Source organism: Dama dama, chromosome X (assembly GCF_033118175.1).
Source record: "Dama dama isolate Ldn47 chromosome X, ASM3311817v1, whole genome shotgun sequence".
In the NCBI taxonomy this organism is placed as follows: Eukaryota; Metazoa; Chordata; class Mammalia; order Artiodactyla; family Cervidae; genus Dama; species Dama dama.
In genome coordinates this window covers 111,864,971-111,881,822 of record NC_083714.1, presented here as the reverse complement: position 1 = coordinate 111,881,822, position 16,852 = coordinate 111,864,971, and the positions used below count along the sequence as shown (strand labels likewise).

General features: G+C 35.2%; 1 protein-coding gene across 12 annotated transcripts in view; it reads right to left on the bottom strand.

The window, feature by feature from the left end:
- Positions 1-16,852, bottom strand: part of CASK (calcium/calmodulin dependent serine protein kinase) — a 386,525-nt gene that overhangs the window by 297,860 nt on the left and 71,813 nt on the right. For 5 of the 12 annotated variants that reach the window (XM_061136699.1, XM_061136701.1, XM_061136702.1 and 2 more), the window contains exon 2: positions 6,093-6,223. In XM_061136699.1, coding sequence (XP_060992682.1) covers positions 6,093-6,223 — 131 coding nt within the window. Of the gene's footprint in view, positions 1-6,092; positions 6,224-7,583; positions 7,637-16,852 lie in introns of those variants that run through there. The other 7 variants (XM_061136700.1, XM_061136704.1, XM_061136707.1 and 4 more) reach the window with 3 other exon arrangements.

Genomic DNA, 16,852 nt, shown 5'->3' with positions numbered 1-16,852 from the left:
AGAAGAATCTGTGAAGGAATGGTATAAATTCTTTTAAGGTGTAGTACAGTTCACCAATGAAGTCACCAAAGTTTGAACTTTATATGGGAAATTTATTACATTTTCAGTCTCTTTTCTTGTTAAAAGTCCATCCACATATTCCTTCTTGACTCAGCTTTGGTAGCTTGCCTCTTTCTAGAAATTAATGTTTCATCTAGCTTATCTAATTTGTTGGTATACAATTGTTCATAGTATTCTTAAATTTTTTTTTTTTTTTACTTTTTGCAATGTCATTCCTGATTAGTTTGAATCATCTTTGTTTTTCTTGGTCAGACTAGATAAGAACTACTCAATATGGGACGTCTTTTTAAAGAACTTTTAGTTTCATTGATTTTCTCTATTGTTTCCTGTTCTTTCATTTATTTCTCCTCTAATCTCTATTATTCCCTATTTCTGCCTGTTTTGGGTCCAAATTTCTAGTTTCTTGAAGTGAAAAGTTAGGTTACTGATCTTCTGTTCACTATAGGCATTTATAAAAAAATTTTGCATGTTGTGTTTCTGTTTTCATTTACCTCAAAGTATTTCAATTATTTCTTTGACTCATTGGCTATTTGATAGTGTGAGGTTTAATTTCCATGTAATTGTGATTTCCCCAAATTTCCTTCTGTTACTGATTTCTAATATAATTTCTTTGTGGCCAGAGACTATATATGATTTCAATCCTTTAAATTTTATTAAGACATATTTGATGTGCTAGCATTTATACTATATGATGTTCTATGTGTACTAATAAGAATGTTTATTCTCCTGTTGTTGGTTGAAAGGTTCTATAGGTGTCTATCAGCTCTAGTTGGTTAGTGTTATTCAAGTCTTCTCTTTTACTGATCCTCTATCTAGTTGTTATATTGATAATTGCAAATTAGTCAATGAAGTCTCCAACTATTATTGCTAAAATTTCTATTTCTCCCTTCAATTCTGCCTGGTTTTGTTCTATATATTTTGGGGCTCTGCTGTTAGGTGCATATATGTTTATAATTAATTGTATCTTCAAGATGAATGAACCATTTTATCATTATAAAATATCCTTTATCTCTAAGTAACAATTTCTGTTTTAAAGTCTATTTTATCTGATATTGTTATAGCCACATCAGCTCTCTTTTGGTTACTGTTTGCACGGTATACCTTTTTCTATTCATTTACTCTCAACCTGGTGGCGCCTTTGTATCTCAAGTGTGTCTCTGTTTCCAAAGCAAAGAAAACCATAAACGAAAATACAGCTAACAGACTGAGAGAAAATATTTGCAAACAATGCAACAGACAAGAGCTTAATTTACAAAATATACAAACAGTTGAATTATAAATAAAAAAACCCCAAAAAACCCAATCAAAAAATGGGCAGAAGATGTAAATGGACATTTTTTTCAGAGAAGACATACAGATGGTCAATAAACACATGAAAAGATGTAACTCACTGCTAATTATTAGAGAAATCCAAATCAAAACTACGGGGTACCACTTCACATGAGTCATAATGGTCATTATTAAAAAGTCTACAAATAATAAACGCTGGAGAAGGTGTGCAGAAAAGGGAAGCTCTTACACTACTGGTCGGAATGTAAACAAAGTGGACCATTATGGAAAACGGTATGGAGGTTCCACAAAAAAACTAAAACTATAGTTGCCATATGATCCAGCAATCCCATTCCTTGGCATGTATCTAGACAAAACTATAATTTCAAAAAATACATGCACTCCTATGTTCATAGCAGCACTATTTAAAATAGCCAGGACATGGAAGTAACCTAAATATCCATTGACAGATGAATGAATAAAGATGTGATACATATATACAATGGGATATTAGCCATTTGCAGCAACATGGATGGACTTAAGAGATTATCGTACGAAGTGAAGTCATTCAGAAAGAAAAAAGACAAATATCATATGTTAACATTTATATGTGGAATCTAGAATATGATACAAATGAACTTATCTATGGAACAGTCTAACAGACATAGAGAACAGACTTGTGGTTGCCAAGGGGGAGGGAGTTGGGGAGGAGAGGATTGGGAATTTAGGATTAGTAGATGCAAACTATTATATATACAAGGGATAAACAACCAAGGTCCTACTGTAGAGCACAGGGACCTATATTCAATTTCCTGTGATAAACTACAATGAAAAATAATATGAAAAAGAATATATATGTAAATTAACACAACATTTAAATCAGCTATACTTCAAGAAAGTTACAAACAATAAATGCTGGAGAGGGGGTGGAGAAAAGGGAACCCTCTCGCACTGTTGGTAGGAATATAAATTGATACAGCCACTATGGAGAACATAATGGAGGTTCCTTAAAAAACTAAAAATAGAACTACCATATGACCCAGTAATCCCACTACTGGGAATATACCCCGAGAAAACCATAATTCAAACTGACACATGTACCACAACGTTCACTGCAGCACTATTTATAACAGCCAGGACATAGAAGCAACCTGGATGTCCACTGAAAGATGAGTGGATAAAGAAGTTGTACAATACACAAAAAAGTAAACTTTAAATTGGTGGATTAGCAGAGTAAGAGATAAACTATCAATTAAAGTGAGTTTTAAGATAATAAACAAGGGATTTCATTAATGGGGGTATGTATTTAAGTAGGAAAATATCCTCCAATCTTAATATAAATTTACTCAGCTTTCATTTAATAGAAGCTTCTTTTTCATCTCATGCTCCTAAACATCAACTTCACTTTTTCATACATGTGAAATAATAAATTCTTAACCATTTAGGAATAATATGCCTTTTTAGGGATCTAATAAGAACTTAGACTTTCTAGGAAAATGAACACACACACACATATATATATATATATAAAACCCTTACAATTTAAGGGTTTCTTGGATATTCTGCAGCCTCTAAGTTAAGATCCCCTATTGAAAAAAGTTATGATTTTAATGGGAAAATACAGAACAGATATTCAAATAACTACAATGTCTTATCTTCAATAGAGCCATGAGAATGTAAAATATTTAAACATATATAGGTGGTCTCTAATTACTATATATATTTCATTTCAAAAACTAATTTGTAAATTATATATTTAGAATTTATTACTTATTTTTTCTTATAAAAATATTAGAAACAATGGTTGGGACTATTAAATTGCAAGTCTCTTAAGAATAGATGCTCTTAAGATAGATAACTAATAAGGACCTGCTGTATATAGCACAGGAAACTCTTCTCAATACTCTGCAATGACCTGTATGGGAAAAGAATCTGAAAGAGTGGATATTTGCATATGGATAACTTAGTACAGTTTGCTGTATAGCCGAAATTAATGTAACATTGTATATCAACTATACTTTGGTAATTTTTTAAAAAAATAGGTACTCTTTTTATTAGTCTATGTATCATAATGACCTGTGCAAGTAAACAGCATACTTTTTGTTCCCAGGTGATCCTTTATGAAACCTATTTTACTCAATAATGTATTTGAATAGAAATGTACTAACAGGAAAAAATATTGAGGCAATGACAAAGATTAAATAAACCACAAAAAATATAATAAAAAAGAAAAGAATAAAATTGATTTTAAATTATCTGTTGCTTGAGAAACAGGCTTAATTAGAAGAGAATATAACAGTAAATATAGATATTTCTAGATATTTTTGTTTGAACATACAGGTTCCTTTTTACTGTGTTTCAAATTTCACTGCAAAATATGTTTCTTCTTAATACAACATCTCCTACCCTTAGCCATGAATAAGGTCATTATTGGACAGTAACAATTTTAATGGACTAGAGGGGCAAATATGTTTTGCTTGTAGTGACTGAAGAGTGTTGAAAAAAGTAAGGGGTGGAGAATATTGTTCAAAGAGGTTTTATATAATAAAATAAATAATTATTTATTGTACATCTTAAAATGTGTCCACATTTAATTTAAGTGTGTGTGTGTGTGTTAGTTGCTCAGTCATGTCTGACTCTTTGCGACCCCATGGACTGTAGCCCACCAGGCTCTTTTGTCCATGGGATTCTCCAGGCAAGAATACTGGAGTGGCTTGCCATCTCCTTCTCCAATCTAGTATAAAAATAAGCAATAGAGGGTAAGGGAGCTCCAATGAAAAATTTTTTTAAAAGAAAAATCTTTGGAGTGGGTTGGAGATGAAATTTTTATTGTTTCTTAATCATTATGAGTGTCACTGTGTTAAAGAAGATGGAAAAACTACATTTTGGTGCCATAAATATAAAGGAACAATTGCACATTTTCATTTGAATAATGTTGAACTTTTATCAAAACCAGATAAAGTCATGCGTAATATGCAGAATTCAACTGGATACCATTTAATATCTATAGGCTGTGACCCTATCATATAAGATCAATGGATTGACCCAGTCTTGTCTTCAGAAAAGGACTCAAAGACATTTGTATACTCAAAACTATACCAAAGCACTAACGAGTGAACGACACAAGACTTAACCTCAGAGACATGGATGATATACCAACTCCATCTTTTTAAGTTTGGTATTTGACTCCCTGGTTAGGTGACAATGAAAGAAATTCAGTCTGGCAGGCTGGGTCTATAGCTCCCTGTTAATGAAATCTGTCAATAAAGGACCTCAGTCAACTGAGAAAGTAATTAACTGTCTTCATAAAAAATGTCTTTAGACTGTAGATTCAAAATTAGGTATAATAATAAACAAAATCAACATAACATAGGCATATGGAGTCATTGATTTAGACTTATGATTTTAAACAGGAATCTTACTAAATTCATCAACATTATCAAAACATTTAAAAGAAATAAAGATTCAACACATCTACATATTTACTGAACTAGGTTTATACAAAATTACCTAAGTATTAAGGAAGTTTTTTTGTTATTGGTATCTAAGGTACAGAAAATCAAATACAGTATATTAAACTTAAGTGCAGTTTAAAAGTTTTAGGAAACATAATGTAGTGGTAAAACCTAATTAGAAGTAAATTTCAAATTCTGCTAAGTTTATAAAATAATTTGTATTCAAAATAGCCAACTCCAGAATATGAAACCATAAAATGTAAAATCCCTAAATCCAAGAATTTAAAGATTAAAGCACTAAAACACCTGTTATACTTTGTGAATAACAACTTCTAGAATCTTCCACAAACAGTAGGAATAATTCAAAAGGTTTAAAAAAGTATTTAAAACTAAGGATACTGAAAAAAGATCTGAAGGAATAGATTAACTTGGAGCTCATAGTATGTGGACTTCTACTTGTTAAAGTAAGATAACTGGATAAAATATAAAAAGGCTACTCTGCTTTAGCTTTTCCAATTTAAACTATTAATTGCATTGCTCTTGAGATTAAGAAGGAAAAGATTTAAGAAGGATATGTCTTTTACTGGATTGTGAAAAAGTCTAAAGTTAGAAGACAGGGTAATTAGAAAAGTTAACAATATAATTGTGCCATCTGAAATATGACCACATGTGAAGCATGGATACATGAAACCATGGTTTATAAGCATTAAAAAATTTTAAAGGTTATATATTGTCTATAAACATTTATACATAAACATGGTTAACCATATCAATGTCTTAAAACAAAATTTTGTTTTAAGTCCTGCAAGTCCAAACAGTAAAGACCTTTCAAATTTTCACACATACACCATAAGTGACTTAAGCAAAATGTGATGTATTAGTCTTTTAGTTCTGTTAGATCATAATCCTAAGGGTAGTAAGTTACAGACTTTAAGGGAACTCAGATGAGTTTGTTTTGGATCTGAAATGATTATATTTGTGCCATTATTTCCCTTCTCACCCTTCCCATTCCATGCTCCATACTACAGGACTCCAAGTTAGATTCTACAAAATATATTTTCAGATTTTACTTTCTTCCTAGTAAAAAAAAATAGGCCAACAGCAATCCTAGATGATTTCATAACTTTGTTAATCACTCTAGCTATCTTTCAAATACTATGTTCTAGAATTCCAGAAAACTACAGTGGAATTTAAACTGTCTCCACCCACTTCCCACTATATTATACCCTCCACTTCCCCACCCCCAGATGAAGGTTAGGTTGATAGATGGATTGAAGATGAAATAAAGCCAGACATCAAATAACTTACTTGAAATCCATCTCTTACCTTCTGTACTTAACCCTGGACTTGATGTGAACTTGGCTACATCAACAATTTTTACAGCAAATTGTTGCCCAGTTTCTCTGTTGATGCATCGTCGTACAACACTGAAGGGACCCCTAAAATAAAAATAAATAAAAGCCAAGTTTAATTTGCCGATTTTCTTAAGTTCCTATTTCCCTTTAGTATCTTATTCATATTTCATTTTCTACTATAGCCACAGTTTTCAAAATATAATTGAACATAATTTTGAAAATATTTTCCTATAATTTATGAGGTAATTATTTGAGCTTACTAAGCCATAAAAATAAGAGACAAATTTACATTTCAAAATCACTTAAAAAAATTTGAGATAGTATTCTATTCAAGACAAATAATCTTTGTAATTTTCTCTTCACATTTATCAACATCTTAAATAAAATAAGAAAGTGTTCACAGTGGTGAACTTTTATATATTTAACTTATACCTTTTGAACCAGATACTTAAATCATTCTCTCATCTTAGCCATCACTTATCTAATCTTCACTAAAAAGTCCTACTAAGTTTATCTCAAATATTTCTTAATCCTGTCCACTTCTCTCCATGTCTCATAACCTAGTCTAAGCTACTACCAATTTCTACTGGGACCAATGAAAACTTGTTTCTCCCATTGTCCCTGCAGTGATGTTTTAAAAATGTAAATCTGATGTTATGCTTCTGCTTAAAATCCCACAGAGACAAGGTATTTCCAATACATGTACTTAGTCAAGAACCAAAATAAATAATCCTTAAATAAGAATATATGCTCCAAGGAAATCTGGGCAAAAGGCTTGAATACACACTTCATGAAGAGTAAGATCTGCATGATTTAATTTCCAGCAGCCTCTCCAGTCTCAACTGAAGTCACAGAGAAATCCTTCATCCTCCTCAAACTTCAAATTAGAAGTATTCTAAGTCGCCATAGAAAGGAAGTAATTTCTACTAGTAGAACCACTGGTCCAGACATTCTTACCCAGTTCTCTCCTCAACTGAAATTGGTGGCTTTTCCAGAGATAAATCCACATAACTATGGACACCTTATCTTCAACAAAGGAGGCAAGAATATACAATGGAGAAAAGACAACCTCTTTAACAAGTGGTGCTGGGAAAGCTGGTCAACCACTTGTAAAAGAATGAAACTAGAACACTTTCTAACACCATACACAAAAGTAAACTCAAAATGGATTAAAGATCTAAACGTAAGACCAGAAACTATAAAACTCCTAGAGAACATAGGCAAAACACTCTCTGACATACATCACAGGAAGATCCTTTATGACCCACCTCCCAGAATATTGGAAATAAAAGCAAAAATAAACAAATGGGACCTAATGAAACTTAAAAGTTTTGCACAACAAAGGAAACTATAAGCAAGGTGAAAAGACAGCCTTCAGAATGGGAGAAAATAATAGCAAATGAAGCAACAGACAAAGAATTAATCTCAAAAATATCAACTTCACCTTTTTCTCAAGTGCACACGGAACCTTCTCCAGAATAGATCACATCCTGGGCCATAAATCTGGTCTTGGAAAATTCAAAAAAATTGAAATCATTCCAGTCATCTTTTCTGACCACAGTGCAGTAAGATTAGATCTCAATTACAGGAAAAAAATCATTAAAACTTCAAACATATGGAGGCTAAATAACACGCTTCTGAATAACCAACAAATCATAGAAGAAATCAAAAAAGAAATCAAAATATGTATAGAAATGAACGAAAATGAAAACACAACAACCCAAAACCTATGGGACACTGTAAAAGCAGTGCTAAGGGGAAGGTTCATAGCACTACAGGCTTACATCAAGAAACAAGAAAAAAACCAAATAAATAACCTAACTCTACACCTAAAGCAATTAGAGAAGGAAGAAATGAAGAACCCCAGGGTTAGCAGAAGGAAAGAAATCTTAAAAATCAGGGCAGAAATAAATGCAAAAGAAACTAAAGAGACCATAGCAAAAATCAACAAAGCTAAAAGCTGGTTTTTTGAAAAAATAAACAAAATTGACAAACCATTAGCAAGACTCATTAAGAAACAAAGAGAGAAGAACCAAATTAACAAAATTAGAAATGAAAATGGAGAGATCACAACAGACAACACTGAAATACAAAGGATCATAAGAGACTACTACCAGCAGCTCTATGCCAATAAAATGGACAACTTGGAAGAAATGGACAAATTCTTAGAAAATTATAACTTTCCAAAACTGAACCAGGAAGAAATAGAAGATCTCAACAGACCCATCACAAGCAAGGAAATCGAAACTGTAATCAAAAATCTTCCAGCAAACAAAAGCCCAGGACCAGATGGCTTCACAGCTGAATTCTACCAAAAATTTAGAGAAGAGCTAACACCTATCTTACTCAAACTCTTCCAGAAAATTGCAGATGAAGGTAAGCTTCCAAACTCATTCTATGAGGCCACCATCACCCTAATTCCAAAACCAGACAAAGATGCCACAAAAAAAGAAAACTACAGGCCAATATCACTGATGAACATAGATGCAAAAATCCTTAACAAAATTCTAGCAAACAGAATCCAACAACATATTAAAAAAATCATACACCATGACCAAGTGGGCATTATCCCAGGAATGCAAGGAATCTTTAATATCTGCAAATCAATCAATGTAATACACCACATTAACAAATTGAAAGATAAAAACCATATGATTATCTCAATAGATGCAGAGAAAGCCTTTGACAAAATTCAACACTCATTTATGATTAAAACTCTCCAAAAAGCAGGAATAGAAGGAACATACCTCAACATAATAAAAGCTATATATGACAAACCCACAGCAAGCATCACCCTCAATGGTGAAAAATTGAAAGCATTTCCCCTGAAATCAGGAACAAGACAAGGGTGCCCACTCTCACCACTACTATTCAACATAGTGTTGGAAGTTCTGGCCACAGCAATCAGAGCAGAAAAAGAAGTAAAAGGAATCCAGATAGGAAAAGAAGAAGTGAAACTCTCACTGTTTGCAGATGACATGATCCTCTACATAGAAAACCCTAAAGACTCTACCAGAAAATCACTAGAGCTAATCAATGAATATAGTAAAGTTGCAGGATATAAAATCAACACACAGAAATCCCTTGCATTCCTATATACTAACAATGAGAAAACAGAAAGAGAAATTAAGGAAACAATACCATTCACCATTGCAACAAAAAGAATAAAATACTTAGGAGTATATCTACCTAAAGAAACAAGAGACCTATACATAGAAAACTATAAAACACTGATGAAAGAAATCAAAGAGGACACAAACAGATGGAGAAACATACCGTGTTCATGGTATGAATATTGTCAAATTGTCAATATTGTCAAAATGGCTATTCTACCCAAAGCAGTCTATAGATTCAATGCAATCCCTATCAAGCGACCAACGGTATTTTTCACAGAACTAGACCAAAGAATTGCACAATTTGTATGGAAATACAAAAAACCTCGAATAGCCAAAGTAATCTTGAGAAAGAAGAATGGAACTGGAGGAATCAATCTGCCTGACTTCAGACTCTACTACAAAGCCACAGTCATCAAGACAGTATGGTACTGGCACAAAGACAGAAATATAGATCAATGGAACAGAATAGAAAGCCCAGAGATAAATCCACGAACCTATGGACACCTTATCTTTGACAAAGGAGGCAAGGATATACAATGGAAAAAAGACAACCTCTTTAACAAGTGGTGCTGGGAAAACTGGTCAACCACTTGTAAAAGAATGAAACTAGAACACTTTCTAACACCATACACAAAAATAAACTCAAAATGGATTAAAGATCTAAATGTAAGACCAGAAACTATAAAACTCCTAGAGGAGAACATAGGCAAAACACTCTCCGACATAAATCACAGCAAGATCCTCTATGACCCACCTCCCAGAATATTGGAAATAAAAGCAAAACTAAACAAATGGGACCTAATGAAACTTAAAAGCTTTTGCACTACAAAGGAAACTATAAGTAAGGTGAAAAGACAGCCCTCAGATTGGGAGAAAATAATAGCAAATGAAGAAACAGACAAAGGATTAATCTCAAAAATATACAAGCAACTCCTGCAGCTCAATTCCAGAAAAACAAATGACCCAATCAAAAAATGGGCCAAAGAACTAAACAGACATTTCTCCAAAGAAGACATACAGATGGCTAACAAACACATGAAAAGATGCTCAACATCACTCATTATCAGAGAAATGCAAATCAAAACCACAATGAGGTACCATTACATGCCAGTCAGGATGGCTGCTATCCAAAAGTCTACAAGCAATAAATGCTGGAGAGGGTGTGGAGAAAAGGGAACCCTCTTACACTGTTGGTGGGAATGCAAACTAGTACAGCCGCTATGGAAAACAGTGTGGAGATTTCTTAAAAAACTGGAAATAGAACTGCCATATGACCCAGCAATCCCACTTCTGGGCATACACACTGAGGAAACCAGATCTGAAAGAGACACGTGCACCCCAATGTTCATCGCAGCACTGTTTATAATAGCCAGGACATGGAAGCAACCTAGATGCCCATCAGCAGACGAATGGATAAGGAAGCTGTGGTACATATACACCATGGAATATTACTCAGCCATTAAAAAGAATTCATTTGAACCAGTCCTAATGAGATGGATGAAGCTGGAGCCCCTTATACAGAGTGAAGTAAGCCAGAAAGATAAAGAACATTACAGCATACTAATACATATATATGGAATTTAGAAAGATGGTAACGATAACCCTATATGCAAAACAGAAAAAGAGACACAGAAGTACAGAGTAGACTTTTGAACTCTGTGGGAGAAGGTGAGGGTGGGATGTTTCAAAAGAACAGCATGTATACTATCTATGGTGAAACAGATCACCAGCCCAGGTGGGATGTATGAGACAAGTGCTCGGGCCTGGTGCACTGGGAAGACCCAGAGGAATCGGGTGGAGAGGGAGGTGGGAGCGGGGATCGGGATGGGGAATACGTGTAAATCTATGGCTGATTCATATCAATGTATGACAAAACCCACTGAAATGTTGTGAAGTGATTGGCCTCCAACTAAAAAAAAAAAAAAAAAGAATAAACACCCACCCACAGTTAGTAGCAGATAGTCTAAAAAAAAACAAAACCAAAAACAACAACAAAAAAATAATCTCAAAAATATACAAGCAACTCCTGCAGCTCAATTCCAGAAAAATAAATGACCCCAAAAAAATGGGCCAAAGAACTAAACAGACATTTCTCCAAAGAAGACATACAGATGGCTAACAAACACATGAAAAGATGCTCAACATCACTCATTATTAGAGAAATGCAAATCAAAACCACAATGAGGTACCATTTCATGCCAGTCAGAATGGCTGCTATCCCAAAGTCTACAAGCAATAAATGCTGGAGAGGGTGTGGAGAAAAGGGAACCCTCTTACACTGTTGGTGGGAATGCAACCTAGTTCAGCCACTATGAAGAACAGTGTGGAGAGTCCTTAAAAAAACTGGAAATAGAACTGCCATATGACCCAGCAATCCCACTCCTGGGCATACAAACCGAGGAAACCAGAACTGAAAGAGACACGTGCACCCTAATATTCATCACAGCACTGTTTATAATAGCCAGGACATGGAAGCAACCTAGATGCCCATCAGCAGATGAATGGATAAGAAAGCTGTGGTACATATACACCATGGAATATTACTCAGCCATTAAAAAGAATTCATTTGAATCAGTTCTAATGAGGTGGATGAAACTGGAGTCCATTATAGAGAGTGAAGTAAGCCAGAAAGAAAAACACCATTACAGTATCAGTTCAGTTCAGTTGCAGTATACTAATGCACATATATGGAATTTAGAAAGATGGTAATGATAACCCTATATGCAAGACAGAAAAAGAGACACAGATGTATAGAACAGACTTTTGGACTCTGTGGGAGAAGGCGAGGGAGGGATGATCCAAGAGAATAGCATTGAAACATGTATATTATCAAGTGTGAAACAGATCACTAGTCCAGGTTTGATGCATGAGACAAGTGCTCAGGGCTGGTGCACTGGAATGACCCAGAGGGATGGGATGGGGAGGGAGATGGGAGGGGGGTTCAGGATGGGGAACACATGTAAATCCATGGCTGATTCATGTCAATGTATGGCAAAAACCACTACAATATTGTAAAGTAATTAGCCTCCAACTAATATAAATAAATGAGAAAAAGAAAAAAAAAAAAGAAAAAAAGAAATTGGTGCCTTTCAATACTGGCCATACAATTGAATCAACTGTGATGATTGATAAAATAACAATGCCCAGGCCCAGGCATTAAAAACACAAATAGGCACTTGGTTCCTTATGACTGACACATTATTGACCAGGGGATTTTGGCAGAAACTAACACCTGTAGCTGACAATTTGTTATGTAAGTTAATATTGAAACATCTCTGGTCAAAAATGTTTGGGCAACAAAAGACATATTAATATGTCTCTGGTCAATAAATTGTTAATAGTTATAAAATAAGTATCTGAACTAAGGTTAATCCAACATGCTTGAATCAACTACTGATTAACACAGAATTCAATCACGATATACTACATTAGTTTATTTGAAGGCTAGCGTAGTTTTTTTTGAAGACTACATAATTTATTAAATACACACACATGTATGTGTATACATGTATGAGTTTCCCTCCTTCTCAGGAAACAAAACAATCTCTCTGATTTTTACAGGTAGAAAAAAGTACACCTGGATGTGTGTGTGTGCTAAATTGCTTTAGTCCTGTCCAACTCAGTGCAACCCTATGGACTGGAGCGCCCCAGGCTCTTCTGTCCATGGGGATTCTCCAGGCAAGAATAATCAGAAGACAGCAAAAAGTTCTTCAGGTACAGTAGGACATTTGTGATATTTCTTGCCTTAAAGTTCGTTCGTCTTTATTCTTGCAATCAGAGGACAGGCAAAAGAATATGATCTAACCTAGACTTAAACATTTCTCTGAGATCATACGAATCAGTTATTTCATCCTGCAGTCATCAAGACATCAGTTATTACTCAGTTTCAAATCTCTTTTCAAGCAATTTAATAAAGCTAAACTGAAACAAAAAGAAACGGTAATGATGTAACTTTCAGCACCCTATACAAAAAGCACCTTTTGATAATCAAAACTGTTCAAAGATTTTCCTCTGTGAGAAGACAATGTAACAATGGGAATCTGCACTCCCACAAATGTTTTCATTCTCAAGGTGGATGTCTTACTTGTGATGACTTATCCTGACAATAGCAAGCAATTTCAGGAAATGTTTAGCGTAATTGGTTTTTGTCCACACATAAACCCCTGAGACTCTATTTATATATATATATATATTTGTATAGTATGCTTCAATTCACTACACCTTTTGGATAACTTCCAAGTTTTAAAGGACTGTGAGAATGAGAGAAAACAATAGTAATTAATAATTAAATTTTGGAGGCCAGAAAGCAGATGAAGTAATGGTAACTGGCTTAGCATTTGTAGGAAGCCTGAATTGCAAGGAGAAAATAATAGTTCAGAACCAAATTCATTTACACTACAGAATTCTCAAGAAGTATCCAAACTCTGAGAAAGAGAGGGTGGGGCTAAACTAACAAGGTTTGAATGAAATCTATTAGAGAAGTAGTTAAGAGTCTTAGATCTGGGACTTCCCTGGTGGTTCAGTGACTTCCCTGGTGGCTCAGACGGTAAAGCATCAGCCTACAATGTGGGAGACCCAGGTTCAATCCCTGGGTTGGGAAGATCTCCTGGAGAAGGAAACGGCAACCCACTCTAGTATTCTTGCCTGGAAAATCCCATGGACAGAGGATCCTGGCAGGCTACAGTCCATGGGGTTGCAAAGAGTCAGACATGAGTGAGCGACTTCACTTTCACTTTCTTTTCAGTGGCTAAGACTCCACATTCCCAATGCAGGTGCCCTGAGTTCGATCCCTGATCAGGGAACTAGATCCCACATACTGCAACTAAGACTTGGCATAGCTAAATAAATGAATAATTTTTTTTTAAAAAGAATCTTAGATCCTCCTCCTCTATTTCATGCCACTGGGTAAATGCCCCACCTTAACCTCACAAAGGGCAATTCACTGAAGAGTGTAAAACATAGGGTCATAGAACTGGTGACACAGGCAGCTGAGGAAGTGGACACTATATAAAAACCAAAGGGATTATATGATCACACACAAAATGAATGTAGACAGCCCATCTTCTTTTCCCTTTCAATGGGGGAGAGGGGGATATTAAAAGCTAGCTCTTTATCCTTCAGGCAGCAGGTAAAAGATTTTCTATTGAATATGTGACCAGGCCAGAAGGAAAGACCTAAAGATAATGACATTATGTTGCTCAAACCACTCAACCAGATCACATTTCTTGAAACCCAAAGTCAACAAGTTCTGCCACAAGTTCACAGTTTTCAATCAACTTTCCAACCACAGCATTGATCACATTTTGGGCTAAATAGTTCTTTGCTGTGCAAGGATGTCCTGTGCATTGTAGGGGGGCTAAGAGCATCTCTAGCTGCTACCTGGAGATGCCAGTAGCACCCCCTCAGACAGTTTTGCTCATCAAAAATGTCTCTAAACATTTTCAAATGTCCCTAAAGAACCACTTCCCTATTTCTACTCATGAATAGACAACCAACCTCCCAAGATATCTGGAGAAGAGTTTCCAATTTGGATGACAGAGATCAAAACAGGAAAAGGAACTTAGAGGGAACAGACTAAATAAGAAAAAAATTTCCAACTATTAATACCATTAATATCCTTAGAAACATAACTATGAAACAAAAATGGAACTTTCAGGAAACAAGAACAGGGTTCTTGAAAAATAAGCATATGAAGAAATTTAAAACTCAACAGAAGGGCTGTCAGAAAAAGTTGAAGAAATTTCCCAGAAAGTAGAGCCAAAAGAACAAAGAAAATGGAGGGGAGGAACTCAAATAAGCCAAGAAAATTTCCCAGACCATAATCCTGAGTTGCCCAAATTGAAAGGAACCACCAAGTGGAAAAACAAAAAATAACATACAAGGGAACTCCCATAAGGTTATCAGCTGATGTCTCAGTGGAAACTCTGTAGGTCAGAAGGAAGTGGCACAATATATTTAAAGTTATGAAAGGGAAGAAGCTACAACCAAGGATATTCTACTCAGCAAAGCTTTCATTCAGATTGAGTGGACAAATCAAAAGCCTTATAGACAACCAAAAGCTAAGAGAATTCAGCACCACCAGACAAGTTTTGCAACAAATGCTAAAGGAAATTCTCTAAGTGTAAAAGAAAAGGGCACTACTAGAAACAAGAAAATTATGAATGGAAAAGATCCCCAGTAAAGGAAAACATAAAGTAAAGGTAGGAAATCATCTGCATACAAATAAGATATAAAACCAAGCAACAGCAAGAAGAGCATAACACAAATGCAGGATATTGGAGATACATTTGAAATTGAAACACCAGGAACTTAAAAATAATCGTGTGTGTGTGTGTGTGTGTGTGTGTGTGTGTGTGTGTGTGTGTCTGTGTCTGTGTATATATATATCTGCCTGCAATGCAAGAGACCTGGATTCGATCACTGGGTCAGGAAGATCCCTTGGAGAAGGGAATGCTTACCCACTACAGTTTTCTTGCCTGAAGAATCCCATGGACAGAGGAGCGTGGTGGGCTCCAGTCTATAGGTCGCAAAGAGTCTGACATGACTGAGCGACTAATACTTTTCACTTTATATCAAAACCTTACAGTAACAGCAAACAGAAAATCTACAATAGATATACGCATGAAAAAGAAAAATGAATCTGAACATAAAACTAAAGTTAGTCAACAAACCACAAGAAGAAAGAACAAATGAGAAAGGGGAAAAAAAGACCAACAAAAACAAATCCAAAACAATTAAGAAAATGGCAATAAGAACACATGCGTGTATGCTCAGTCACTCAATCATGTCTGACTCACTGTGACCCTATGGACTGCAGCTGACCAAGTTCCTGTGTCTATGGGATTTTTCAGGCAAGAATACTGGAGTGGGTTGCCGTTTCCTCCTCCAGGGGATCTTTCCAACCCAGGATCAAACCCATCTCTCCTGTGGCTCCTGCATTGGCAGGCAGATTCTTTACAATTGAGGCACCTGAGAACATACTGATATCTACATTAAATGTAAATGAACTAGATGCTCCAATAAAAAGATACAGACTGGCTGAAGATACACTCTCCCAAGACTGAACCAAGAAGAAATAGAAAATACAAACTGACCAATCACTAGCACTGAAATTGAAATTGTGATTTTAAAGCTTCCAACAAATGTCCAGGACTGGATGGCTTCAAAGGCAAATTTCTATCAAACATTTACAGAAGAGGTAACACCTATCCTTCAACTATTCCAAAAATTGCAGAGGAATGAATACTCTGAAACTCATTCTATGAGGCCACCATGACCTGAATACCAAAGATGACCCAAAAAAAGAAAATTAAAGGCCAATATCATTGATGATGCTTTTGAACTGTGGTACTGGGAGAAGACTCTTGGACAGCAAGGAGATCAAACCAGTCAATCCTAAAGGAAATTGACCCTGAATATTCATTGGAAGGATCGATGTTGAAGCTGAAACACCAATACGTTGGCCACCTGATGCAAAGAGCTGACTCATTAGAAAAGACCCTGATGTTGGTAAAGCCTGAAGGCAGGAGGAGAAGGGGATGACAGAGGATCAGACGATTGGATGGCATCACCAACTCAATAGAAATGAGTTTGAGCA